The sequence below is a fragment of the Tamandua tetradactyla genome, chromosome 18 (genome assembly GCF_023851605.1).
Source record: "Tamandua tetradactyla isolate mTamTet1 chromosome 18, mTamTet1.pri, whole genome shotgun sequence".
Classification (NCBI taxonomy): domain Eukaryota; kingdom Metazoa; phylum Chordata; class Mammalia; order Pilosa; family Myrmecophagidae; genus Tamandua; species Tamandua tetradactyla.
In genome coordinates this window covers 2,387,086-2,413,538 of record NC_135344.1, presented here as the reverse complement: position 1 = coordinate 2,413,538, position 26,453 = coordinate 2,387,086, and the positions used below count along the sequence as shown (strand labels likewise).

At 43.0% G+C, this 26,453-nt stretch overlaps 2 protein-coding genes across 9 annotated transcripts in view; one reads left to right on the top strand and one right to left on the bottom strand.

The window, feature by feature from the left end:
• Positions 1-4,294, top strand: part of HSBP1L1 (heat shock factor binding protein 1 like 1) — a 10,336-nt gene extending 6,042 nt beyond the window's left edge. The window contains exons 2-4 of one of the 2 annotated variants that reach the window (XR_013164991.1): positions 900-986; positions 2,215-2,314; positions 3,937-4,294. Coding sequence is in view for 1 of the 2 variants with exons in the window: in XM_077135172.1 (XP_076991287.1) it covers positions 900-966; positions 2,220-2,326 (174 nt within the window). In the remaining variant the exon portion in view is untranslated. Of the gene's footprint in view, positions 1-899; positions 987-2,214; positions 2,327-3,936 lie in introns of those variants that run through there. The other variant, XM_077135172.1, reaches the window with a different exon arrangement.
• Positions 3,886-26,453, bottom strand: TXNL4A (thioredoxin like 4A). Of its 7 annotated transcripts, none has more exons than XR_013164988.1 (10): positions 26,369-26,453; positions 25,712-25,891; positions 15,674-15,777; positions 11,014-11,302; positions 8,773-8,877; positions 8,578-8,685; positions 8,199-8,413; positions 6,567-6,628; positions 5,578-6,446; positions 3,886-4,605 (listed from the first exon to the last, which is right to left on the bottom strand). XR_013164988.1 is itself a non-coding variant. In XM_077135168.1 (4 exons), the coding sequence occupies exons 2-4, from the start codon at positions 25,862-25,864 to the stop codon at positions 11,131-11,133; spliced, it is 429 nt and encodes a 142-aa protein (XP_076991283.1). In that variant the 5' UTR covers positions 25,865-25,891; positions 26,369-26,453; the 3' UTR covers positions 10,905-11,130. The 7 variants fall into 7 exon arrangements, 4 of the variants coding, with proteins under 4 accessions (XP_076991283.1, XP_076991284.1, XP_076991285.1 ...); XR_013164989.1 differs by having other exon boundaries at positions 8,614-8,685; XR_013164990.1 differs by lacking the exons at positions 8,578-8,685; positions 8,773-8,877 and having other exon boundaries at positions 3,888-4,605.

Genomic DNA, 26,453 nt, shown 5'->3' with positions numbered 1-26,453 from the left:
CCCCTCGCGCCCCCCCCCCCGCGCTTGCTCGCGCCCCGCGTACCTCCCGCTCGGATCTGGTTGGGGCGGCGACGCTGCAGGCCGCGGATGCCACGCTTTCGGGTGCCCACTCCCCACTGTCGGGCCCAGGCCTCCGGGTGATTCGGCGCCTGCCTTCGCCCCGACGGGACGGACCCCATACCAGGGGTCGGGCCCTTCTGCTTCCACGCCCCGCCGTGCTAGGTCCCTAGAATACAGGGCAAGCAGCTGTCGGGAAGTAACGTGGAGTTCAAAGGGCTACCGATCTGTCTTTCTAAAACTAATTTGTTAGATGTACATGCTTTAAGCTGCACTTTCCTTACAAAGGCGAACAGCCTGACTTTGGAGTGCCACCCACTAGTAGAGGCGGGGCACCTGGTACTTACTAAAGGTAGCGTCACCCCTACCGCGTGACGCTGCGTGACCCCCACGAAGAACGCTGACTTGGACCTGTAAACTGTAAAGCAATAATATAGACACAAACTGGTGAGCAACAGCAGCGACACCCTCCAGGAGCTGAGCAAATCCCTTTGCAGTTCCAGCTGCCTTGGACCCACCGCAGATGGTGTCTGATCTCCATGAAGGAATTCTTTGTGTCACCCGAGGATGTGAGGATCTCCTTGCATCTTCTAGATGGTCTATAGCTTTAACTCACATTTAGGTGCATGGTCGTTTCCAATTAATTGTTGTGCATGGTGTGAGGTAAGGGTATAGCTTTATATTTTAATGCACACGGCTACGGCATTGCCCTAGCACTATTTGGTGGCAAGTTTGTCAAAATTCAGTTGACCATACGTGCCTGGGTCTCCACCATGATTTTTAAAATGTCTTAAAATAACAGTAAATATTATATTCATTTGCCTTATGGTTAATTGTTTCAGGCAGAAAATCTATTTCAAGAACTTCAAGAACATTTTCAAGCTCTGACTGCAACATTAAACGTCAAAAATATCCTTTTCTATCTTGTGGTAAATACTGTAATGCTTTGGGATTGTCAGTTAGCATGGGATATGTTTTGTTGTGTTTTTCATTGAAAATTGTTTAGTTAGGATTTCACAGTACTTACATCTGCATTCTTATGTGGGATCCTGAGGTATTAACTAGAAGTCCTCTGTAGTAGAAGACTTTAATTCCTGCTTAACAGACAATACAGGACATTTGTATGGCAAGTAGGAAGTTGCCTACGTAAGGGGGTTTTCCATCAAGCCCCAAATCTGGATAATCTGTGGGACATTTATACACTAGCCGGCAATGCTAAAGGCTCCCAGCCCAGTGTCCTTCTACTCACCTTTGCTTAACTTCTTTTGTCTTAGAAACATGAAATCAAACAAAATTAGGATAGAATGTTTCCAGTTTGAGCAAATCCATATAAGGGTAGCATTTGCCCTAAGACTTGTCCAAATTGAGTTCCCTTTATACAATTAAATACATTCCTTAAAAACTGTCAAGTATTTGTATTTGGAACCCATTTTCTTGCAACTTTTTATTTTACACATGGGTTCCCACAAGGAAAAAGATAATCTGAAATGTAATAAAATTAGGTTGGAGTGGTACGACAATGGCTCACTGGCAGAATTCTCACCTGCCATGCCAGAGACCCAGGTTTGATTCTGGGTGCCTGCCCATGCAAAAAAAAAAAAAAAAATTAGGCTGTAGGAAAGTTGGTTTTAAAAATAATTAATTAGGCAGGCTATGGTGGCTCAGCAGGCAGAGTTCTCGCCTGCCATGCCGGACACCCGGGTTCAATTCCCGGTGCCTGACCATGCAAAACTAAACAAAAAAAATTTTTTTTTAATTAATTTCCATTACATTTACACACTCAGAATTTGGCTACGATGTTATCAAAACATGCTTGTCCTATCATACCCCTGACTTCATGTCCAATTAAAGCACCAACAGTGCACCAAGAAAGGCAAGCCAACTTTTCAAAACTGAGCTTGCAAATTTAAAGGTTAAATACACACTTAAAAAAATTCCATCTCAATGGGTGCAATTAATTTGCACTGATGATAAGGTACCAGTACATGACCTACTTAGACTCCCTCATTTTAAAAGCTGCAGTTTGTTTAGGCTGTCTCATTGGCCACTGAGCTTTTTCCTTGGTGCCGCAATGAGCAGGGCAGACTGAAAACGTGTCTTGGGCTTTTTTGGCAAGGCCCTGTGTCCTGACCCCATGTGAGCAATTCTCTTTAACAGTGTACTGGAAGAAATGGGAAACCGTATTGATGAGTTAGAGAAGAACGTCAGTGACTTAATGGTGCAGGCTGGGATTGAAAATTCTACTATAGAGCAAATGGTAAGATCTTAAAACTAAATCTGTTTATCTTTTGCATAACTTTTTATTGCTATCATCTTGAAAAATGATCCCATATTTATTTGCTGTAGAAGGACTGCCTCTGTACTACATTAAAAACTTTCAGGAATAATGAAAGAGATTCACAATTGCTATTTCTAAATAGATCAACTAAGGTATGCTTTGTCAATTCCTTAAAAAGTACACCTTTCTTAATTTTTTTTTGTTTAAAATGAAAAACACTATTATTAAAAAATCAGGTCTCACTGAAGTACTTTTTGCCACCCTTCCCCCATCACAACTGTTTGGAGATTTGGAATTATAAGTAGCAGCTCCCATTTGAAATGACAGATCATGAGTACACTAAGCCCTTAACACATTCCATGAGTGGCTCCCAGGGACCCACAGCCAGTCTCCATACAAGAAACATTCCTTGTCTGGTGACATTTCATACTTAGTCTTGAAAACAAAGTAAGTGCTTAGTTTCAGGTCTCAGTCTGTGTTTATGTTGTATATTTGCATATATGTTAAATATGGAATGTATGCATAATATTCCATATGGAAATATACAGCCTTATTAAAACATTTCGGCATAATTTGCTGCCATATATTCTGAATATATAAACATGTTTCAATGAACACTAAAATGTCTGTTTGTGGACCCCTGCGATCTGGCAGCACTGTCTACCTGCACACTGCCCATCAGAGACAGTCCACCTGTCGGTGGTGCCTGACTCCCTACAGCGTTTTCTGGTGGACTAACTAGAGCCCTCGTCCTGCGCAGAGCTGCAGTCACTGGACAGGGGTAGGGAAGGGAGGGGACACGCCCTCTAGAATTGTGTCCACAGGGCAGGAACTGCCCGCCCCATGGCCTCAGCACTCACCCCCACCCCAGCTCCTCAAATTCCTCCCAGGCCAGCTGGGTGTTGGGTGGCAAGGGCAGGAGACACTGCTCATCAGTCCAAGGGGGGGTGATTATCTGACCTTTATTAACTAAGGAGGCACCTCTCCCTTCACCATCCAGAGCTCTGGCTTGCTGCTTTAAATTCGGTCAAAATTCCACTAAATATGGAGCATAGAATTAAATGTTAAATGGTTAAGGAGGTGTCAAACCTCACTCTTCTGATGCACGCACAGCCATTTTTTAAAGCCGTATGAGAGGTCAGATATCTAAAAAAATATTTAAAAGCTACTGAGATTGAATCTGTTTAAGTAAGTCAGTGCTTATTGGTTGCACTAGACCAGAGGTTCTTAGGGAGCTGATGCCTCGACCTCGGGGATGAAAGCACCCCATCCCCCTGTTGAACCACACTGCCTGCAATACCTTGTCCACATGTAATTAAAATGCAGAGTACTGTTGAAAAAGTATGCTTCCCAGGCTCATGAGTTAAGAGCAGCACATCTGTCACCCACTTCTGAGTTCTGAATCCTCACTGACTCCATCTAACTAAAATGAAAATCATTTTACATTATATTTTGCTGTAAAATAAAATTTTCCTATATAAAACTTTCTTACTAATTATAGGAAATAAGGAATTTTTATTGAAAACTTTGGATTTAGTGTATTTAATTGTACATTAAATGGTATATAAATCAACCTTTGCCTCTCTCAAATTTTTTTACAGACTTGAAGAAGTTATTTGACCAGTTCACTTGAAAATGTGATCAAATAAAATGATTTTTGAGTGAAAATCTATGTACCATCAATTCTGATTTTCAGTATTTGATTTTAAAACTGATTTTGTTAAAATAAAATATTAAAAGAAAAAAGGCAATGCAGTAAGAATATAATTCAGATGGTGACATTTCTTTACTCACCACTTAGCAGCAATGGCTATAAAACAACTGCAGAACATCTTTCAGTGGATATCTAATATTTCTAAGTCATGGAAGAAAAGTATAAGCAACATTTTTCCTGAATTAAATTCCATATAGCCATATAGAGTTTTAAAAATAAAGATCATAAGCAGTTTTCTGATTTAAGTTGCTTTTTTTTTTTAAGTTGCTTTTAAGTCACTGCATTCCAACTCAAAATTTCCAGTCACATACATAAGGGGAAAACTCATTTTAATATGCCCAGTTCAAATAGGTTTGATAACAATTATTCTCTAAACTAAAACAGAAGGGGGAAAAAAAGTACCCAGCAAAGTAACCAAACAACAAAAAGCAGGTGACCAGAAACTCTCAGTCTTTGCTTCTTAGAGGAAGCCAGGTTATCCTTCGAGTTTAATGACTTTACTTCCCAAGAGAGTTCTTCTGAGGTCACTCCCCAAATTCTACCCCTGTAGAAGTAACTGCCAAGAACAAGCAAAGGTCAAGCTTATGCTTATTTTGCAGGTTATATAAACATCCTTTAAAATAATTATTCAGTTCACCTCTCTCTGAACCAAAGCACTTTTTTTACTTTATAAGTCTCAAAGAACACTGGCTGCAATTTTAATTTTAGGGGACACTGAGATGGCTATCTGAATGAAGTGAACCAAACAGCTTTAAGCCTCATCATAAGAGAGAGCACAGGTTTTCAATCCAGTATTTTTAAGAGGTGAAAATGAGTAATAGAAAAAGTTTCTATTAGTTATTAACTAAACTAAGAACTTTATTTGCAGTCAAAAATATACTAACTTCTTTCTAAACAAAGTTACAAGCTGCTATCCTTCTGTAAGTCAACATTTAATATCTCGATTACTCAAATCACAAACACCCACCCCTACAGAAAGGTAATAATACCTGGCACTATAATTCCAGTACCTGTTTCAATAACTTACTAAATTTTTTAAAATAAATTATTGCTATTTTCTAGTACCCTATTGCATATATGTAAAAAGTATCCGAATGTTTCCATAAGGAAGAGAGCACAAGTGACAGACAAGTTTACACATGCTTGGATACTCTCATTTTACCCTAGATTTCATTCTCTTAAAGATGTGTGCTGGTTTGAAAGTGTTGTGTGCCCCAGAAAAGCCATGTCCTTTAATCCTGACTTAATACTGTAGGGTTGAAGCTTTTGATTAAATTATCTCCATGGAGATGTGATGTGCCCAGTTGTGGGTTTGACTTCTAATTAGATGAGACTCTGCCCATTTAAGGTGCTTCTTGATTGGTTTACTGGAGTCTTTAAAAGGGGAGACATTTTGGAGGAACCTCAAAAGCAACAGAGCTGACAGAGTCAACACAAGACCCAGACATCTGGAGATGTAGAAAGAAAACAGCCCCAGAAAGCTATTTAAAACCAGAAGCCAAAGGACCAGCAGATGCTAGCCACCCACCTTCTCAGCTGACAGAGGGGTTCTGGACCCATCAGCCTTTCTTGAGTCAAGGTATCTTTTCCTGGATGCCTTAGTTTGGACATTTTTATGGCTTCAGAACTGTAAACTTGTAACTTATTAAGTTCCCTTTTTAAGAGCCATTCCATTTCTGGTATATTGCATTCTGGCAGCTTTAACAAACTAAATCAAGATGTATTATCAATAATGTAGATTAATAGAAAATTTAAGTAAAATACAGTTTTTTCATAGAATCCTTAAGGAAAATGGAGTTATTACTCAATATCAAATACTGTATTCCTATCTGCATTTTATCACAAAGTACGAAATATGAAAATATGAAGATTAATAACAAAAAGGGTTGAGTCTGCAAGATAAATTTTCTAATTTTAAATGAAGATCAACTTCCTTTATCAGAGTACACTCATTTAACATGTAAACTGGGTGACATGTAAACAGATAACACATCTATTTCAACCATAACCTCATGGCTGAGCATCTATCACAACAGATTTTTCACCAGCCTCCCCAAATTTCCTTTTAGCCCCGCCAAATCATCTTCTACGGCACTGTCAGAATGACCTTTTCAAAACTAAAATCTGACCCTATTCCCAGCTCCTTCAAAGCTGCCCGCTGCCATGCAGGATGTGCCCCCTTCTGCAGTGCCAGCTCCTGCCCACCACGGGGCCTCTGTTAAGAGGGTCTCTGGAGTGCACTTCCCCTGCATGCCCCCCTGGAGCTTTTCCCACCTCATCTCAGGGTGAAAATAATTTCCTCAAGGAAAATCCCTGAGCCTGTCAAGGTCAAGCCTACTTCTCAGAGGGTCTCATGGCACTTCACTTCTTGGTTTTGCTGTTGCCAGGCTGCTTCTCCTGTGCCATAAAAATAAAAACCTTTATTTTTGTTTACCATCAAGCTGGCCATAGCCCCTGGAACCTGGGAGCTACTCATAGTTTTTGAATTAATGAATGATTTCAAGAGTTTTAAAATACCTTGCACTCTTTTAGATGATGATGCTTCTTCATGGAGAGGTCTGGGAGCAGTGGCCACTTTACTGAAAAGAAAACTGCAGGCTAGAAAGAGGGATCCTGGGCCAGAAGCAGCAAGCGCAGGAAGCCTTGTCTGCTGCTACCCTGCAGTCCAGCCTTAGGCTGCCCAGTACAACACAAGTCCCCCAGGGTTACTCTATTCTTTTCATTGCCTTTGAAGACTAATGGAATAGTGTCACACAAGGAATGCTGAGATCAGGTGCATTCTAAAAACCATGAATTAATATGATGTAGGAAAAACTATTTAAAATGGCATATAAAAAGCAAATCCACCCACATATTCCCATCTCCTATTCCAATTTTCAAGATCTCGGTCTTTCCTAATCCACACCCTTACTTTCAAATAAGAAAACCTGGTGAGACTAAGAATTCAACCTGCATTTTAACTGAGCAACCTGCAAAACCAAACTCTGGGTGTGTTTTTTGGAAACAGCCAGTGCAAGAGAATGACGGTTTGGAGTAGACATAGATGCCAAGTCAGAGCTATTAATCTCTTTTTTATGTTTTGGTACAGCCAGAAAAAGGGCCTACTCCACAGAATGCCTACATGCCACCAGAATATCCAACTGCTGACACAAGATTGCAGAAATGTAGTAATATTTCAGACCTTCGTTTTGAATGTTTTAAAACTTTATACAAATGGTATCATACTGTATATATCTTTTTGCACCTTCTTTTTCTGTGCAGTAGTTCTAAGATTTATCTATGTTGACTGTGCAGCTCTAGTTCATTCGCTACTATGTAGGAGTCCTCGGAATAATCCATCTTCTGTGTCACTAGTATTTTCAAATAACACTGCCGTAAGTATGCCTCTGTTTCTCCTATGCAGAGATGCCATTTTATCTGGGGCCCTCAACTACTTTACTACATTTTGTGCCCTGTTAGGCTCACTGTCTCATGTCAGCTGCCATGACTAATTGTTGGACTTTGCGTAAAACCCAACATGGAAAGCAGAGAACCAGGGGTGTCAGCTTTATTTCCCCTGGTTGACATCAGCTTGATTACAGCAGCACGTAGAACACACAAGCCATGCAGACCTAGGTCTCAATTTCGTATTTTCTACTACTAGTTGCAACTTTGGGCAAGTTAATATATCTAATTTCTCTGCGAAATATCTACCTGGCAGTGACTGTAAGGATTTGAGATAATGATCTGTATATCAATTAGCTCAAGGTGTGGTAGATAATAAATGCATAATAGAGAAACTTCAAATGAAGAGGCCAACTCACTATAAATTTACCTTTGTAGTAGTCATAAAGTTCTGCTGAAAAGATTATTAGAATCAAATGTGAATAAACCTAGTACAATTTACATATATAATAAATTTGCAATACAAGACAAATTAAAAAATGTCATTGGAGTATATATATATTTTGCTTTTTGTAACAGATAATGAGTAAGAGATATAATTCACATACCCTACAATTATATTTAAAGTGTCTTTTGGTATAGTCACAGAGTTTTGCAACCATCACCATAATCAATTTAAAGCATTTTCATCTCAAGAAGAAATCCCATCTCCTTTCGCTCTCACCCTCTCTACCAGTGCCCTCCCAGCCCTAGACAACCACTGACCTTCTTTGTCTTTATATAGTGGCCATTCTGGGCATTTCATATAGACGATCTCATACAGCATCAGGCCGCTTGGTGTCTCGTATCTTCCCTCGGCAGTGTCTTCAAGGCCCATCCACATTGTAGCATCAATCAATAATTCATTTCTCTTTATAACCAAAACATTCCATTGTAGGGTTAAACCATTTCATGCCAAATCAGAGCCAGGCTCAGATGTCCTGGTGAAAAGATAAGCAATACAGTGTTTCTAATACTTCCCCACCTGAGAGTTTTATGCTTGCAAGCGGGAAATGGTATCTTTCATGGAGGGAAAAAGACTGAAGGCGCATGCATGGGCTTCATTGGCCTGTGGCTGCAACCCCACAAAGCTGAAAGACCCTACCAGAGGCGAAGATGTCTGTGACCATGGACACGGTACCTCGCCAGCCATTCAAGCACTCTCAATGCACGAAGATATACCATGAGGTCCAGATTAAGTATGGACATGACCCTGAGGACATTAAAATCAAACTGATGTGCACCCATCTTATCGCTGAAAGAACACAGGTCTTGTTGCGCCATCTCCTGACGTCTGTACCTGAGACATCTTCCTCAGCAAGGTCCTGGCAGTTTCCGAACCTCAGGAGAGAATTATAAACCTCGGTGCTCGACAAGTCTGCTCTCCATCACCTGGCAAAGTCTGCTGGGGTCAGAAGCAAGAGAGTTTCACCTTACCTGCTGTTTCCTAATGCACTTGGTATTCTTTTCACAGCCCAGACTGTTCACACCAATTATCCAATATCTTCTCTTTATTTGATTTTCAAACACTCCACTTGTCACACAGGTTTGGGTTAGCTCTTACCTTTTCATATTTCCCACTAAAATTCAAGCTACCGACATTTTTCTACTTTAAATGTGAAGTCTGATTCCAAATTTCTCTATATATGTTCCTCTCAGGCAGTTTGTGACGGGTCACCTTCCTTTTCAAATCCACACCCAAACCCAGGCCCCGGGAGTTCTGTGGTGCCCTGCCCAGCACAGACTGCAGGTAAGGCCTGTTCCTCGACACATGCAGCAGGACAAGCAGCCTGTCTGGGCGGGCTTCTGATCCCCTGTACCCCAGTAGGTACCCTGTGGCGTCACCCCATCCGGGGGGCATGTCTGCTTGCATCCATCTGGAAGCCACACTTAGGTCCTGCTGGCATCCTCCCAGGAACCCTGTCGCCCCAGCTGTCAAAATGCACTGGAAAGCAGCCTTGGAGAATATCTAGTCTATGGCTACACACTTCCAAAAAGGGTTCTTCCTGGCAGCGGCCTCCAGCTTCATCCCAACCTGAAGTTCTTTAGGCCCCAGCCCATTAGAACTTCTGCCTTTGAATAATTTCTTGGAAGCATTTTGCAATTTGCAGGTCTTCAAGTAATCCATCCAAACACTTTCTTTTCTGTAATCCTTGTGGATGTACAACTTCATTCTACTGGATGAATGTCAGGTAAGCCCAAACTGGTCCAAACATCACAGCAGTATCAATACCCATCAAAACGCATTCCTACGCAGGAACCATAGCCCTCAGTACAGAGGGCACACAGGACACAGGCAGATGCCAGGATGCCTTCTGCTCTCATTCCAACCCGAAAACCATGTTCATGCTCTGGAAAGGACTAGTCCTTGAGAACAGCTCCAGGGGTGCTATGCAGCTGGCTGTTCTCATGGACTCTGCTTCCCAGATGACACATCCTGGGCAGAGGCTGTGAGGACCTGGCTCAGAGGTTTCTCGCCATTCCTGGGCTTTTCCTCTTCAGTTTCCTGGGAGCATGCATTCTGAGGGACTCAAATGCTCTCTGGAATCCATGCAAAGCTTTCTTTTGGGCTACTTCACTGCCACTTCAGCACTTCTCAGGGATGTTTTCTGCTTTGATTACCCACAAATGTCAAGTAAGAAATTTGTTCAAGAAGATATAGTCATACAAGGCATGTCATGGCAATCTTTCAGTTGCTGGAAGCCACTGACATAAGTCAAGAGGAAACAGAGGAAGAAGGGGATATGCTGAGCCCAGCACCACCCCCAGCCCCAAGCTCTGCCACAGGCCAGCAGAGTGACCAAACTCTACCATGGCGGGGGGAGGGGGGGGGGAGGAGGAGCACAGCACCCACAGCTCAACCGCACTGGGGAGGGCTGTGGGAGGGAGGATGGAGGTGGCCGGATGGGCTGCACTGTGCATGGCGGGCCTCAGATCATGTGGGCAGGAGAGCGTGGAGTCACACTGCGTTCAGCAGTGACAATAAATAAGGCTAACAGCAGCAGCACATGCTTTCTACCCCTGGGCCCACATAAGGCACTGCTTTACATGCCTTCCATGTACTAGCTGCTGATCTACAAGGACACCGCCCCCTTGTCCAGATGAGAACACACGGGAGTAAGTGTCAAGCTACGAGAGGAGAGTGTTCCTGGGTGTGTGCCCACCTGCCTGCTCCGACTCAGACACAGTGCCAGTGAGTCCGGAGATAAGGTCAAAGATCTCATCGCCACACACTTCTCTAGTAAGAGGGATTATAGCAAGAAAAACTCAAGAGCACAAGGAAATTTTTCACCTATAGGAATCGAATGGCCATGGTTTCTACAGACTTCACGAGCACCTCAATTTCACTCCAATGTGCATTTCTCCACTCTAATTTTGACTACCAAGACCAGTAATCCACACATCAGGTTTGTTAAGAAACAATTATAACTGTTCACATCATCGTGTATTTTATTTGTTTCAGATAGACATTTACAGATATTTGCTCATATAAAAATACAATGAGTACGCAACTGAAAGCCTAATGCTATGCAATCCTTACCCAAAAAGGTACTCCAGCAACTTGAGCTTCATTACTTTTCCAAGCATTAGTGTAAAAATGTTTCCACGACCTACACAGCACAGAGCAGTGGAACTCTTGGCATGTGGCGGGGACACATCAATATCTGTACTTTGTTGAGTAGTCCTTGGGCGACACGACCAGGCCACGGCCTTTGCGAGCACCCCGGTAAACCGTCTCAATGATGTCGATCATCTCCTGCTTGTCCTCCATGGCCCAGTTGATCTTGTTGTTATTTCCGGTGCCCAGGTCGATCATGATGTGCTTGTTCCTTGAGGGAGAGAAGGACAAGGCTCACGCGGGACTCTTTAAAAGGGGATTCCATACTGTACCAAACATTAGGGACACCCAAATCAATAGACCAAGCCCTTGGTCTTGAGGCTCTTGTGAAGCTTCACAGAGAAACTTAGCCTACCTATTGGTAAGCCTAAGAATTACTTCTGGAGGACCTCTGTTGTTGTTCAGATGGCCTTACTCTCTCTAAGCCCAACTCTGTGAGTGAAACCACTGCCCTCCCCCCATGTGGGACATGATATCCAGGGGTGAACGTCTCCCTGGCAGCATGGGAGATGACTCCCAGGGATGAGCCTGGCCCTGGCACTGTGGGATCAACAATGCCATCCTGACCAAAAAGGGGAAAAGTGTTAACAAATAGGTTATCAGTGGCTGGGAGAGTTAAGTAGAGTCGAGAGGCTACTCTGGAGGTCACTCTTAGGCAAGCTTCAGTTAGACATTGCTACCTTTCAAAATTTGCCAAATTCCAACCAAAACCATTCCTGCCAATCCTAAAGAATACCTAGGGCAATATATGAGATTCTACAAAGGTTCCATCCACTAGGGTAACTTTCTAGAAACCTGTAACCTCCAGATGGGTCCCTAGACCAGCTAAGTCCTGATATGCAGAGGGGCCAGCCTTTCTAGAACATCAGTTAGTTCCATTCCCCCATCCCATATTATCAACAGCCTCTTCCGATATGAAAAAGTTAGAATGGGCACAGCCCAAATACCCCTAAAGAATGGGAGATCAAAGGTAATAGTGAAGTTATACAGAGAAAGTCAGATTTAACAATGAGCATGAGTGCTGAATCATTATATTGATATTTAAGTCTCCAGTATCATAGAGGAGCTAGAAGTAAAAACCTAAAATTGTGGAACTGTAACCCATACCAAACTCTAAAATCTGTTCTATAACTATTTGTTGAAATGTACTTGGAAACTTATTGCTGTTTTGTATATATATTTCACACACAAAATTTTTTAAAAAGGAGAAAAAGCAGTTAATAGAAAGAAAAAGGATTCCAAGAAGATGGCTGCTATTACACTGTCCCCCTCTCTTTCATGTTGTCACAAGCTCTAGGTAACATCACATTGCCAAACTAAGGCAGAGAAACAAAATCAAGAGGACACACCATGGTATCAGTAGCAGAGACTGGGGACAGCTAAATGCCACCTAAAAAAAATAACGCACTGCAATTGTACATTGTGAACTTGGGACATTTCCTTTGGACAAATAACCTAATGGGTAATTAAAGGGTCAAAGGGCAGATTTTTAGTCATTTGGAAAGTAAAGCTTTTCCATAGGATTGCATGGGTTGACCTGCAAAAAGCACTGTGCTCCTGTGAGCACCGAGATTTGTTACAAGGTGGGATGAAATGGCGTTTTGCATTTCTGAGATTAGGGAACTAGATGATTCTTTACATATTTACCTCTCAAAAGGCTAGGTTTTTTCCTTATAATTTATAGGTGCACTTTATGAAACTAAATGTATTAATCATGTGTTGCATTTGCACAGATTTTCTTCTTGTTTGTTGAAGACTGACTCCTACAGGATCATTCCATGGAAAGCGCCCCCTCCAAGGTCCCTGGATGGCCTCTGGTCAATCTTGTCTCCTTCAGCAATCCAAGTGCCTCTAGGGCAAGCTGACTTCTGCGTGAGCTTCAAATGCCAGTGGCCCTTCCACTTCCATGAACATTCCCAGGAAGGCCAGGATCAGGACCTGCCCCCTTCTTCCCACCCCCCTCTCCCCCCACCTTTCCCTACCCCCCCACCCCTCCCTGCACCCCCCACCCCTCCCCACGTCCACACCTCTCTGCACACCCCCATTCTGAATTCCTGCAGCACCCAATCTCCTTACCCTCTACCACTCCTCAGTACCCCTGCATAAGCTGCTTGGCCCGGCTTGGGCCCACTCACCTGGTTCTACACTGAATTTGGGCTGTCCTATAAGCATGCCCCATTTGGGTTAAATGCACTTTTTCAGTATATCTCTGTAAATTCCTGCACCCAAACATTTCCTCATTTCTGTCTGATAATTCGCTTTGCTGTTTCTTTCATCAGAGCTTTCTGACAGCAGGAGCTACGTCTTAGTTCACAGCACTCAGACCACAAAACCTGGCAGAGGCTCGACATACATAACTGAGGAAGACGTTAACTACATCCAGTAAGTACTCCTTGTCCTGGAATTCCGAATCATAGAAACAAGTAAAAAAAGGTCTCATACTCCTTTCCTGACAAAGCGTCAGTCCTAAAACACCAAAACACACAAGGTGTGCCCGTGCCGTCTTCCCAACTCCTGTCTGCAGCCCCTTTGGGTCAGTGTCTCCAGCCTTGTGCTGGCCTGTCCCCCCTTGGGCGGGCAGATCCGAGAGGCAGCCAGAAGCCTAGTGGAGGAACTGTCAGGAGCACGGCAGAAAAAGTCTAGGTGGCTCTGAACAGGTTGTTAGACTCTAGGCTGTAAGAACACTGCCAGTGCAGCTCAGGAAGACGTGGAGGATGTGGTACAGAGAAACCCTTCCTATGCTGCTGGGGACAGACTGTGAGTGGAAATCACTTAATGTCACTGCCCTTCAACCAGTTCTGCAGAAGCAAAGATCCATGTACATGCTTGTCTGTGGAGTGAATCCCTGTGACAGCCACAAGAGACCCACAAAATCTTGAGGAAACAATATTAACAGAAACACTGCCAGCTTGCACTGAAAGGGACAGAGAGGACAAAATAGAAGGAGGTGTTTGGATCATTCCAATTCTACTGGTAAGAAACAAACTATCCAGCTGAAAGCATCCTTCATGAAAAAGGAAGGATGATTCAGGGGGCAGAACCATTCAGAGGGCAGAGCTGAGAGCCATGGGAGACAAACTTCAAGCCTAGAAACTTGCTGGAATTTACCCAGCTGGATTTCAAAACTGCTTTGCCTCAGTGCCTCCTTTTGCCCTCCTATTTTCCCCCCTCCTGACCAGGACCTGTTATCCTGTGCCCACCCCACACTGTCCACTGGAGTGCTGGGGCCCTCAACTGACCTCCTCAGAGAGAGGGAACTGTGCCCAGGAGCTGTACTTAACGGGTCATCCGAAGGGGCCTCACCCACACCCGATTTAGATGAGCCAGACACTATTTTGGACTTTTAACTGATGTAATAAAAATGAGATCCTTGGGAACCCTGGGGGCAGGATGTGCGAATGTATTTTGCATATGGGAGGGACATGAATCTGTGGGAGTCAGAGAGCAGACTATAGTAGGCAAAATTCTAAAATGCTCCTCCTAATATCTCCTGCCCTAACCCAGGTGGCAGCGACTGTGATGAGGGGTTATCTCTGTGAGCACATACTGCAAAAGGGGTTTTGCAAATGTCATTAAGGCTACTAATCAGTCGACTTTAAATCGGGAGGTCAACCTGGATTCCCCGGAGGCCTCCACAAGCAGAGAGCTATCCCAGGCTGGGGACAGGAGAAGTCGGAGAGATTCACAGTATGACAAGGACACAACCTGCTGTTGCAGCTGTGACGATGGGGGCCCTGTCAGAAAGAAGGGGCGGCTGCTAGGAGCAAGAAATGGCTGCAGCAAGGAACAGGGGTCTCAGACCTACAACCACACGGAACCAGATTTGGCCAAAGAGGACTCTGCCCCAGAGTCTCCAGACAAGAGGTCAGCCAGCTGACCCCTTGATCTTGGCCTGCGAGACCCTGAGCAGAGACCCGAGCTGGGAGCTAATAAATGTGCCATGTGTCACCCCGACTAGGACAAAGTAACACCCTCTACAACCCACCAGGTCCTGCCAGTTAGGGTGGTCACTTCTGCAGTATGTACTTATACTCATATTGCTATTTATCGACATCTGTCATAATGATTAAGAAATTTGACAAGTAAAAAAGTTGTAAATTGGTGATTTCTTCCCAAATCAAAGCTTCACAAAAGAACTCTTAAGATGAAAAAAAAATCTTGAATTTAAGCAAAGTAATTAAATACAGTTTTCTTCTTGGTTATCACAAAAGGGTCACAAAATAAAGTGACCAATATATTTGATAATAAGTGAGTCATTTTAAAAAACATTTTTTTCACCAAAAGATTTATATTTAAAGGTACTTTAACTGTCAATGAGTTTTAATTACATTTCACCTAGGTTTCCTGATAAAGTACAAAAGGTAAATTTGTTACTGCTAAAACTGGAATTGTTACTTTGAAAATTTTTTTCAAGATTCACACTGATTGCCTGATGATACAAACTATATATATATATATTTATACATATATATATCTGTATTAAAGACTTCCTTCCAAATAAAAGAATCTAAAAATATCCTGATTGTATTAAACTCCCACACCAACAATATTCAATTTAAATAACAACTTTAATATAACATACCTGAAGAAAAACATGACAGTACACGGATCATATAACTCATACATTTTGTTGAAGTCAGGTACTTCTGTAATATCCACAAGATAAATAACTGCAAAATTTTTAACCTAAAAGTAAAGGAGATCAAAAAAACAAAAAACAACACTTAAAACAGCAAATCAATTTGGCTTTCATTCTGCAAGAGCAATTTCAAAAAACCATTTTTCATAGAAGACGACGATTTTCCAACTACTTCTCCAACATTTTTTTCCCAGTGAAGCAAAGACACAAAAAATAATGCAATACTGTCAACTGTCCTGACCAGCTGGTCATCTACGTCTCACTCTGATTTCTCAGTATAATTTAGGAATTTTGTTTGTTTGTTTGTTTTTTTACATGGGCAGGCACCGGGAATCGAACCCGGGTCCTCGGGCATGGCAGGCAAGCACTCTTACCTGCTGAGCCACCGTGGCCCGCCCTATAACTTAGGAATTTAAGTTTATTGAAGTAACATGTGAAGAATGTCCTGCAAAAAATGCCCACTGATTTATTATTCATTCTGATCCAGTAGTAATAATCTATATGAGCTTTTATAAATACATCATAACTATATGCATTAAACAACTGCTCTGAAAACATGTCTTTAGAATTCAGCAATACATTTTCGCCAATTATTTAGGTATGAATATTTGTAAATACTAATAGATAGTACCAACTAATAATATTGTATGTTACCATTTTTACTGATGAATGCAACCTCATCAGAGAAGATTTAGAAAAAAAACCCAGAAAAATAAAAATTAAATCACCTTCAAAAACCCAGACGGAACATCTATTAATATTTTGCTATATTCCTTCCCATCTTCCTTTTCTGTGTGTATGTGTGTGTGGTTTATATAAACATATATAAATCTGTTTATGCTGTTTTAACAAAATGTGATATTACAATATTCTGTATCCTACTTCTAATTATGAACATTCTTACATAAATTACACACTTTCCAAAGACACATTTTTTATGGCTGCATAGCATTTCATCAAATGGCAATGCCATTGTTTTATCATTCTTCTGTTGTTTTCTTTCTGATTTCAAAATCAACTATTTTCAACTGTGAAATTCTTACCCTTACATCTGTGTACAAACTTCATTATTTCCTAAAGAGAAATTTCTTAGATCAAATCTGATACAGCTCATCTGAACATTTTAAAGGCTATAAACGTTGTCTCAATACCCTCTAGATAGATTATACCAATTTATATGCATTTCTTCATATAAGAAAAATTTTTAAAAATTGACAATTTATGATGAAATAACATAGTATCTGGGATTTGCTTTAAATTCTGCAGAACAAAAATGTCTGAACAGGTTAAATAACATAAGACCAGCAAAATATGATAATCGTTGAAACTGAGTGAAGCGTAGGGGTTCTAGTTATAGAAATATTTAAAAATATATACATGGAAATTTTAACCACCACGACCCTCCCCCCACGAAAAAAGAAAAATCTGACATTTAATGAGGACCCCATTCGCCCCCCTGCTTTGGTCAGAAAAAACTCGTAATATAAACCTAAGTGGAGCACAGGCTCCGGACCTGCCTGTGCCCAACACTGACCACATGCCTCACTGCCTTAAGAGAGGGTCATCTTTTTCTAAGCAGTTGGCATGGTGCCCGTACACATTTACACCACATGGCTTCTGCTCTGAACCCATTCCTGTCCAACACATTTCTGGAACTCCAGCTTCCCAAGTGTCCACAGTGACAATGTGCTGGTCAGGTTGCTAGAACCTCCAGCTTTATAGTCATGGTAAACTAATAAACATCTTTCAAGGTAAACTAACAATTCTGGTTTTATTTAAAAATAAAAACACCCACCACAGAAGATGAAACTATAAATTGGTCGTGTGGAATGAAGCAGATCTGCGCTACTCTCACTCCTTCAGGACCTTGTGCAGAGACACACACAATAAATGTCAGTAACAATTGTCATATTAAATACTAAATTATAGAATCATCATGTAAATGTTTAATCACTTTAAAAGTTAAGGACAAGGGTTATAAATTGGGCACTTTAGAAAAAAGTAAGATCACAAATTTTATCATCCTTTTTTCTCATTTCCAAAAGAAACTAAGTAGCATAAACACATTTATGGGCATTTAATAATCAGAAGATAACTGAATAAAGGTAACTATTTGGAAACACAAATGTTTCCTTTTGCCTTCCAGTTCAGACTGTTCACTGCCTCTCTCTAAGAGAAGAAAAACATCAAGTCATGTTTACATGCCGCAAGAATCTGAATATACTTCAAGGCTGGTATACTGAAACAGGCTGGTTTCACAAACATTTGAGAACCTACCCTCTGAAAAGTACTTTCCAGTCATTAATTCTAATTCTTTCAACACCCTTAAATAGAGATGATATTCATGTTTTGCACAAAATGAAATTAAGGCTCAGAAAGGTGAAGTGACCCCAAGCCACATGGGTGAGTGGCCAAGACTCAGTCCTAGTCTGGCTCCAAATTCCACACCTGGATGGGATTTCCTCACCTGAGTCCTGAGGGAGCTCCCCATGCCAGGCAGGGGTGGGAGGAGGGAGAGACTATCAGGCTAGAGGTGCACAGGTGAAGGTGAAGCTATGTGAGAGAGCTTGGCAAACCCAGCTGCAGCACCTGGAAGCAGCATAGGGTAACTGGGATAAGGGAGTACAGACTGGAGAAGGCAAGCTGGAGATGCTGGCAAAGACCAGACCACAAGGGGCCTTTGACACATAAGGAGTTTGAATCATTATTGTTTCTTAAGTAAAAGACCCAATTTGCACATTCCAAGTTTGAAAACACTAAGGAGCATAGCGTGGGAAGTTCTGCAGGTTGCAAGCAACATGGGTGGGAGCTTGGGAGAGGCGCTTAGGCTGGAGAAAGCTACTTCCCACCAGCCCCATCATCAGAAGATGCACCCTCAGGAAAGGCCACAAAGCTGACACAGAGGGCCCGGGCAGAGCCCAGGACCAGGCAGAGTGGAACCCAGAAGGAAGACTCCCTCGAGGAGGGGTGCTTCAGCCATGAGAGGATGGAGTCCGAGGAGGGCTGACAGTGTCTGAGGAAGCAGCAGTGGCTGTGCAAGCTTCAACACAGTCACGCAGGCGCCATCAGACAGCAGACGAGGAGGGGTCCACCACCTTCAAGAGCTCGGCCATGCAAAACCGAGTGAGCAGCAGCTGGAGGATGGCCTGTAGAGGAGGGAAGGGCCAGGACATCCGGTAGAGCGGAAGAGGCGCCCTCCTCGCCCTCCCCCCTCCCCACTGCCCCCTCCCACTCCACGAGGCACTTGGGCCCCAGCTCAAACAGCTGTGGCTGAGAGCGGTACTTCCCAGAACAGAGGCCCTCAGAATAATGGTGGGATTGGGTAAAACGGAGTCAAGCTCTCCTGAGCAGGAAGGCTCCAAGATTCGCTGCTGACAGAGCCCCTCACAGTTTTTAAGATTCTGCCTTACTATCTGAATTTCACCAAGTGGAGATACTGTCTTCTAGCTCACACACATGAAGGTGATAATAAATACAGCGGCTGAACAGACAGTCTCCTGGAGTTGCTGGGTCTCCCCAGGCAAAGCAGAAAGCACCATGAGAAGCCTTGTCCTCTTTGGTGACCCAAATACAGTGCATCTGTTTTGTGAGGACATGCAACTTCCAACACAGTGATTTCCACATCACAAATGATGGTTTTTGTAGTGACACTTTAAAAAAGGCTTCATCCCCCTTTCTCCTGAACAATGAGTGGGGAAATTGTAGCTCCTCCAGAGGTTAAATAAACCACAACTAACCAACACCACAGTCTTTCTTCCCACCCACCCACCCCCGCCCGATCTCTGGGGGACAGCCACCTCATGCTGTATGTTTCAGTTCGGGGAAGTTATGGGAGAAGGTGCTAAAATTGCTCTTCCTATAACTGCCTCCATTAACCCTTGGCATCTCACTTCAGCCTTCCAATTTCTTTCCTCTGGAAGAGCTCCAGGTTGTCAAAGCTTCTCATAAAATGGGCTGCACAATTTTCTCACAATGCTTTCCATATAGTCTAAAATTCAAAATGTAGAGCTGTTTCTGAACATTATTAATGGATTTGCAGCTAGCAAAACTATGCATTTTTCATATAATATTGGGACTAGGTTAGGTGTCCATTATCTCTTCATTATAAAGATACTCATTTTAAAAAACATAAATGGAATGAAAAAACCACTGCTTTGTATCTGGCCTAGTATTTTTTATTTCAGACAAATTGTATATCTTAAAAAAACATATGTGAATAAAATAAAGTCAACACTAGGAATGTTATAAAGTGAAAAAGTTTTCCTCTTCCAGGCTCACAAGGGTGCTGGCTGAGAAAATCACACACATTCTGCTTTGCCACCTGGACACATGTGCCCCCCAGACACATGTGCCCCCCATATTATTAAGATAAAGTTCTTACACCTGAGACTCAGAGTTAGCACTCTGAAGCTATGAAAGTCAGCAGTACCCCATAAAGGAACTGTTTAAAAAGTTGAAAAAGTGATCAGACTTCGACTAGAGATATGAATGAAGCTGATCTGGACAGGACTAAGGTAGATCAGAATACAGGGTAAAGGATGACATCACTCTTATTTTAAAACTTCAACTTCAGTGTGAGACTAAAGGGAGAGATGTTTAAAATTGATGCAGAATTTCTATTTTGGGTAGTGCATTTCCCAATTTAACTTATATGGTCAGTTTAGTTGAACACCATAAGTACATGGAATCTTGAATAAGGCATGAGGTTCTGTTGCTTTGTCCAGGTTAGTGTGATGCCCCAATGTATCTCAGAGTAATTTTGGCAGTGAATAAAGAAGCATTTGCAAAGAATGGGGAGAAAGGAAATATTCAACTTCCCCTTTTGGAGTATTTCCAATATTCTCGCAAGCAGTGGAAACAACCAAATCAATAGGCTGAGCCCTCGATCCTGGGGTTCACTCCTATGAAACTTATTCTTGTAAAGGATAGGCTAAGCCTACTTAAAATTAGGCCTAAGAGTCACCCCCAGAGAACCTATTTTATTGCTCACATGTGGCCCCTCTCTCTCTAAGCCAACACAGCATGTGAACTCACTGCCTTCCCCCACTCTACGTGGTAAATCTCTCCCTGACAACATAGGACAGAACTCTTGGGATGAGCGAGGACTAAAGTTTCAGTCTCTGAGAGATTTCAAACAGAGTTGAGAGGGTATCCTGAAGATTATTCTGATGAATTATATAGATATCTTTTTCAGTTTATGGCTAATTGGAGTAGGTGGAGGGATGTACCTGAAACTGTTGAGCTGTGTTCCAGTATAAGCAACTGTATATAGACAACTGTATAAAGACATAATGTTTACAATGTGACTGATTACGTAAACCTTGTGTCTGATGCTTTTATCCAGGGTATGGATACATGAGTAAAAAAGTGTCGATAAAATAAATAATAGTGGGGACAAAGGGTAAAATAAATTGGATAGACGGAAATGCTGGTGGTCAATGAGAGGGAGGGGTTAAAAAAAAGATAAAGTTCTTAGAAAATTATTTTTAAGGCCAGATTATATTCCAATGCAGTGGCGTTTCCTCATATAAATTCAGGTTCTGCCATTTCCAAGCCTGGAGAAATTAACTGACAACACCTGCCTCGGGGAGCGGTCACAGATCACCAGGACATAGATTCTGAGGCGCTCAATAAACGAGATGACCTTCGTCACCGCATCCCACCGCTGAGCACCAACTGCGCTCGTGGCTGTGGAGTGCTCAGGGGCCAGCACCTGGCACACCGAGTTTCATACCTTCCGGCTGAAGAGGAAGTGCGGGATCCCAGGTAAGCCTCTTCCTAAGGCTCTCAGTACAATGCCAAATTGCTTTCCAAAGAAATTATATCAATTTCACTCCTATATGACCGTAATGTCGACTTCTACCATACCCTAACCATTAAATACTTTATTTTTGATGCATCTAAAAAATGAGAGCGCACAGTTTTAATGTATATTTCTTTGAAATTTATAATCGAAATTTCCTTTTTTTAAGTTCTTTACTTATTTATCCAAAATCTTTTAAAATGTTTTAAATTTATCTATTTGTATAAGCCTATTATATCTAAAGTAACATTTTGTCTACTGTATTTGCAGCAAACTTAATTGGTTGCTGAGTAGTACAGATTTTTTAAAACCTAGTACCATATGTATAAAACTTCACTTCATCATTTGCATTCTATACTTTCAACCTATCAAGCTGTTTTTTATTTTTATTCTTTTTATCTTCTAAAATATTAACTATCCTTTCCCACTCTCTCCACCTACACATTTTATAAGCATGCCTTCTTTTTCTTCAGCCAAGTCGGTGACTAAATTTTTCAACAGTCCTTTTGCATGCTATTAAATCTATCTCCAAGCTAAAATTAAATAATAGCGATTAGAGGAAAACAGGGGTTGGGGGGAAGGATGGGAGCACAATACTCTAAAAGCAATTATTGACACTGAGCTATACACCTAAAATGGCAAAGATGGCAAATTTTATGTTACATGTTGCCACAATTTAAAAAAAAGTTAAATAACACATAGAAAACACCTTTTAAGGCCAACACATGATGCCAACTCCTATTACACCATTTTGAATGAAGTTCCTCAATTAGCTAAGAATCCACCTAAAATTCTAAAAAAAAAAGTTCTGGGTTGACAGTTGGCACTGTATTTTTGAAGTGTCAATTTTTATATTTTTAGGTAATTCATTTCCAAGTCATCAAACAACTGAGTGATAACTTTATTTTCTAATACTAATAATTCACCCTAATCAGCCCTATTCACAATTAGTCTTGCAATCTCAAAATGTGGGAAGTAATGATAACATGATCATCATCTTCACAATAACAACAGGTGTGGTCCCAGAAGTGCACAGCTAGCTCACCCTTGCCATGAGGCAGCTCACTCCTCTTCACGTGAGCCCAGTGGGGCTCAGAGCTGTGAGGGGGCAGAGCCAAGCATGGTCCATGCCCTCAGCCAGCACTCAGTAGGGCCTTCAGCCAGTGCTCACTAGGCCCCTCAGCCAGCACACAGTAGGACCCTCAGACAGTGCTCAGTAGGGCCCTCAGCCAGCACTTGGAAAGAACCTGAGCCAGCAAACAGCATGGCCCTCAGCCAGCATGAAGTAGAACCCTTAGCCAGCACTCAACAGGACCCTCAACCACCAATAAGACCCTCAGCCAGTGCTCAGGGGGACCCTCAGCCAATGAGCGCTCAGCAGGGCCCTCAGCTAGCGCTCAGGAGGGCTCTCAGACAGCACACAGTAGAACCCTCAGCCAACGAGTGCTCACTAGGGCCCTTAGCCAGTGCTCAGTAGGACCCTCAGCCAGCACTAAGACCCTCAACCAGTGCTCAGTAGGACCCTCAGCCAGCACTAAGACCCTCAGCCCGTACTCAGGAAGGCCCTCACAGCTGTAACTACAGGACCACCCATATCCAGAGATAGAAATCTGTAGGAAGCACAGAACTGAGGATCTCATCGTTCCTAACGAGAGCCCTCCTCTGTCTGAGGTTTTGCATGTTTTAAACTCTATTTGGACAGGCTTTTTTAACACACAAAAATTAAATATGCCATTTATTCTTATCCGTTTTGAGATCTAAGTATCAGTGAACCCTAAAAGCACTTCCTGTGACAAACTGCTCCTTCAAAATGGAAAGAAAGTTCAAATGCATGTGAAATAGTCCATCTTGAAAGTTGTGCATATAATCAGCTGCTAAACAGGAAACTTTATTTTATAAAAATAAATAATATCACTCCACCAAATAAACTGTCCCATACTTATTAACAGCAAAATTCCAGACATCTGTAAAATTTTTATACCTCCCACTTCTTCAGACTAACCTCCTTCATGAAGTATTCATCTCAAAGTTAACCCAGCACAAGCTGGGAGTGGGTACTGTGTAAACAGCAAGTCAATATACCACATTCTAAAAGAGACAGCATAATCAAGTCTAGCCTGAAAGATTTGGAACTTTTACTCACTTTAAAACAGCTGTGATATCCACACAGGGCTTGTTAAAGATGAGGAAGTTCCCCCATTATCTGCCATTTCTGCAGAGGGAGATTTTAAATACAGTTATATTATTCTTCATACTAAAATCTTAAATTTCAGAAATTCCTGTTGAGCTTCCCCAAAAAGGACTTACAGAATTCTGACTTCATATTTTGCCCTAATACTAAAAAGAAAAAAAACATTAATAGTCTTCAGATACATTTCAAATAATTATACTGAATCACTGAAAGTTATTAAAAAAGAAATCCAAATTTTGAGACAAAAGAAAATGATCATTTAAAAGACCAAAGGAAATTACTCAAAAGTGAGTCCACTTGAACTGTCCTTATCAAGAAGGTTGCTACCACAGGCACCTGTGGGTACCTGAGGCACCAGGACAACAACTCAGATGAGACTGACCGGAAGGGGTGATTTCCTCACACCAACGCCTCGCACTGGCTCAGACACTAAGACCAGGAGGCCCTGCACCTCCAGCACCTTGGCCGCACCTTGGCCGCACCTGGTGCAGCAGTGAGGGCCTGGGTGTCACCTGGTGCTTACGCCGCCAGCTGCAAGGCAGAAGAGCAGATCCCAAATGATTTCAGTCAACACAGCAAGGCTGAGCTTCTGAGGGATGGCTCCCAGTGCCCTCTGCTCTGCCCCAGCAGTGCTCAAGCGATGTGTACTCGTTGTGTACTCACCCGCTGGTGCCCTCGCTCCTGACCTCTGACCCCAGTTTCTGAGAGTTCTGCTGTTCTCCTGAAATTCTCCGGGAACCTGCTGATGCGCTTCAATATCTCAAAGCACTCCTACCCTAACTCTTACCTTCAGTGAAGTTAAGGTGTGGCCCGTGATCAAGTCATATCAGAATTCCCTGGGGAGCTTCTTTAAAAAGCAGTTTCTTGGTCCCCACCCCAGACCTATAGAGTCAGAATCTCTGAGATGCATTTTAACAAGCACTTCAATGATACTTACGACTTCTAAAACATAAGAACAGTTCCTAAAGTTCACAAAGCAACACCACTACCTCACTCTTTTCTTCTGACAAGACAGGGCAGTAAAAATGAACAAATGGAGGGCCAATAATTTTTCCTTTCCTCGATAAAATATTTATAGCTTGTTACTAGTTCTTCAAAGCAGTCATTTAAACCCAGCCATCATTAATGCATCTCCTATCTGCGTCAAAGACAAGAGCGTATCAGTGATTATATTACTTTTACTCTCCAGTAAAATGAATGACCATCTCAAATGATTTATGAAACGATAATTTTACTATTTATGAACATGTTCATAGCTTTATCTCTTGCCCTACTGCTACAATTTCAAAAACTTAAATAAAAATCAACCTAAAAATTCCAATCAGGAAAATACAGAAAACTAAAGCCCTGGGTATGTACTAGTGCCCTACAATGGCACCTTTGTCTTCATCAAGTTAAGTACTAGACTCCCCAGTACACTAACATTAAAAATCAGGGAAACCAGTCCTAAAAAAGCACAATTCTATTTTTCTCCTAATGTCACCTGAATTTCAATCATTCAAAGATATAAATCAGGTGACTTACAAAGAACATGCTATGATGAAGGGAAAAAACCATTACCAAAACAAAAAGAAGTCTTTACTGTTATTAACATAAGGGTTCTGTTTTATAACTAAAATAAACAAGGTGCCAAAAAAAGAGCTCATCCTTTTTAACTCAGCTATTTAAAGCATCAATGCTCTAGCCAAAGTCTGCAAATTCTTTTTTTCCCCATTGCAATGCAGATGTAAATTTTGAAACACATCTAATCAGTACAAATTATTCACTTATTTGGGAAGGGATCATGAACCTCTAAAATCTGAGGAAATTCCTGTAAACTTCTCCCGGAAAAAGATGAAGCCTTCTGTGCCCTCTCAGGGAGCACACCCTCCCCTCCCGAGGCACGGCTCTGCACGCCGCCCAGTCCTCTCTACCCGCGGGGCGTGTCTGCACATCAGGAGACAAGGGTTAGGAGCCACCCACGCCGGCTGCGGGACCCGGAGCGCACCTTCTCCGCGATGCTGTACAGAACCTCGTCCATCTTCATGCAGGTGGGGTCCCAGTCGTGCCCAAAGCGGATGACGACGACGCGGTCCTCCTCGGACAGGATGGCCTGGTCCACCTGCCAGCCATTATGCAGGTGCGGGAGCATGTACGACATCCTGAGGCTGCGGCACCTCGCGCTCACCTGCGGGCGGTAGGCCGCGTCGCCACCCTGCCGGCTCCGGCCCGGGCCCCAGCCCCCGCCTCCGCCTCCCGGGCCGACTCGCCCACGACGGGGACCCCGGCGCGCGGCCCTGCGCGACCTCCCCTTCCCCACGACCCCCTCGACGCTCCCCTCTCAACCCTCCCTTCCCCCGCACCCCCTCGGCCCTCCCCTCCCTTCCCCACGACCCCCTGGGCCCTCCCCTCCCTTCCCCCGTACCCCTCGGCCCTCCCCTCCCTTCCCCACGACACCCCCGGCCCTCCCCATCCCCTCCCTTCCCCCGCACCCCTCGGCCCTCCCCTCCCTTCCCCACGACCCCCACGACCCCCTCGGCCCTCCCCCCTCCCCTTCCTTCCCCACGACCCCTTCGGCCCTCCCCTCCTGCCCTCCCTTCCCCCGACCCCGCCTCGGCCCTCCTCTCCTCCCACACCACGCGCCCCAGCGCCCGGCCGCGCGCACCTCACACCACACCGGAGCGTCTCGCCAGCCACCCGCGTCTGCTCCGCGCGGCTGTGCCCGGAACCTCTTGCGTGCGCGCGCTGAC